The 2,205-nt window shown below is 35.6% G+C and overlaps 1 protein-coding gene across 1 annotated transcript; it reads left to right on the top strand.

Moving 5' to 3' along the window:
* On the top strand, positions 1-474 carry LOC116005895. The gene has a single exon (XM_031246129.1). The coding sequence runs from the start codon at positions 1-3 to the stop codon at positions 472-474; it is 474 nt and encodes a 157-aa protein (XP_031101989.1).
* Positions 475-2,205: the final 1,731 nt, after the last annotated feature.

A 2,205-nucleotide genomic window follows, 5' to 3' on the forward strand; every position in this document is an offset into this window, starting at 1 on the left:
ATGGTGCTGCAACAACAATATAGAGAGAACGGTTTTACAAAATATTCTCAGCTGATTTCATGTCTTCTTGTGGCTGAACAAAATAATGAGCTGCTGCTGAAAAACCATGAAGCACACCCTACTAGCTCAATCCCATTCCCTGGAGGGAAGGTGTATCGTATTATAATGACAATACAAAGGGTCGTGGTCGTGGCTGCAGTTGAAAGCGCGGTCATGGAAAATATCGTGGTTATAATCCCGATAGTTGACAAAATCGTCGTGGTGGTTACAATTGCAAGAATAAAAATTATCACCAAAAATAGGAAAGTGCTAGTGCAAAAACAAGACAAGGAAAAGCGTGGAAATTATCCCAAAAATGCTGAAAGCATATGTTATCGTTGTGGCATGAATGGTCATTGGAAACGCACTTGTCGTACTGCAAAGCACCTTGTGGACCTCTATCAAGCATCCTTGAAAGATAAAGGGAAAATATAAAGTCCGACAATGTTTTTATAGATGGCGATTTTGATATCACACATTTGGATGTGGGAGATTATCGTGGGCTAGTTGATGAGCATCAAAATTGATATTTCTTGTATCTTTAAGATCATTAAGATCTTTTGTTATGTTTGTAATACTTCTAATAAACTTTATCTCTTTGCTTTATTGAAGAAATGAGCACATCATCAATTGTGATGAAATCCAAGGCAAATGAAGAAGGCGTATATATTGTGGATTGTGCAATCACACATACAATTCTCAAAAGAAAAATATTTTTACCTGTTGGAAAGAGATGATGCATTTGTCACTACAATATGTGGTAGTGCAAAATGATTGAAGGCTTTGGAAGAGCCAATATATTATTGCCTGGATGAACAAAATTGATGATTGATAATGCATTGTTCTTTCCAAAGTCTCACAGAAACCTACTGAGTTTCAAGGATATTCAAAATAACGGATATCACGTGGAGACTATAAAAGAAGGAAATGAAAAATGATTTCAAATTACAAAAGAAATATCAGGAATGGAATATATGCGATGTAAAAATTCCATGATTTTCCCTTTGGAGTATATTGCACAAGAATAAGTGTTATTGAGGCCAATCTTATCGTAAATGAAAGGTTTACTGCTTTTAAGATTTGGCATGATCGGTTAAGTCATCCAGGATATGTGATGATGAGAAAAATAATCGAGAATACAAATGGCCATACCTTGAGGAAATAGAAAATATTTCGAGGAAATAAATTCTTCTGTTCTACATGTTCCCAAGAGAAATTGATTATAAGGTCATCACCAACCAAAGTTGGTGTTGAATCACCTGCATTTCTAGAACGAATTCAAGGTGATATATGTGGATCTATACATCCACATAGTGGACCATTTAAATACTTTATGGTCCTAATGATGCATCAACTAGATAGACGCATGTATGTTTATTATCATCTCGTAATATGGCATTTGCGAGATTACTGCTCAAATAATAAGACTGCAAGCACATTTTCCTAACTATCCAATTAAATCAATCCAGATGGATAATGCTGGAGAATTTACATCCCAAGCTTTTGACAACTAGTATATGTCACTTGGGATTGATATTGAACATCCGGTAGCGCATGTTCATACGCAAAATGGTCTAGCAGAATCTCTTATCAAAATGCTACAATTAATAGCTAGACCATTACTTATGAAAAGCAAACTTCCATCTACTGTATGGGGGCATGCTATTTTGCATGCAGTGGCGCTAATTTGTATTAGGCCGACAAGTTATCATAAGTATTCTCCACTGCAGTTAGCGTTTGGTCAAGAACCTAATATTTCTCATTTGAGAACATTTGGTTGTGCAGTATATATCCCTATTGCTCTTTCACAACCGACTAAAATGAGTCCTGAAAGGAGATTGAGAATATATGTTCAATATGAATCTCCCTCGATAATAAAATATATTGAGCCATTAACGGATATATGCTTACTGCAATATTTGTATATTACCATTTTGATGAACATCCTTTCCAACATTGAGAAATGAAAATAAAGTTGTGGAAATGATAATAACATGGAATACCTCATCATTGCTTCATCTAGATCCTAGAACTCAACAATGTGAACAAGAAGTTCAAAGGATAATGCATTTGCGAGATCTTGCAAATAGACTGCCAGATGCATTTGCTGACCCAAAAAGGGTGACAAAATCTCATGTCCCAGCAGCTAATGTTCATGCTGGTGTT

This window comes from Ipomoea triloba, chromosome 15, assembly GCF_003576645.1.
Source record: "Ipomoea triloba cultivar NCNSP0323 chromosome 15, ASM357664v1".
NCBI classification, from domain to species: domain Eukaryota; kingdom Viridiplantae; phylum Streptophyta; class Magnoliopsida; order Solanales; family Convolvulaceae; genus Ipomoea; species Ipomoea triloba.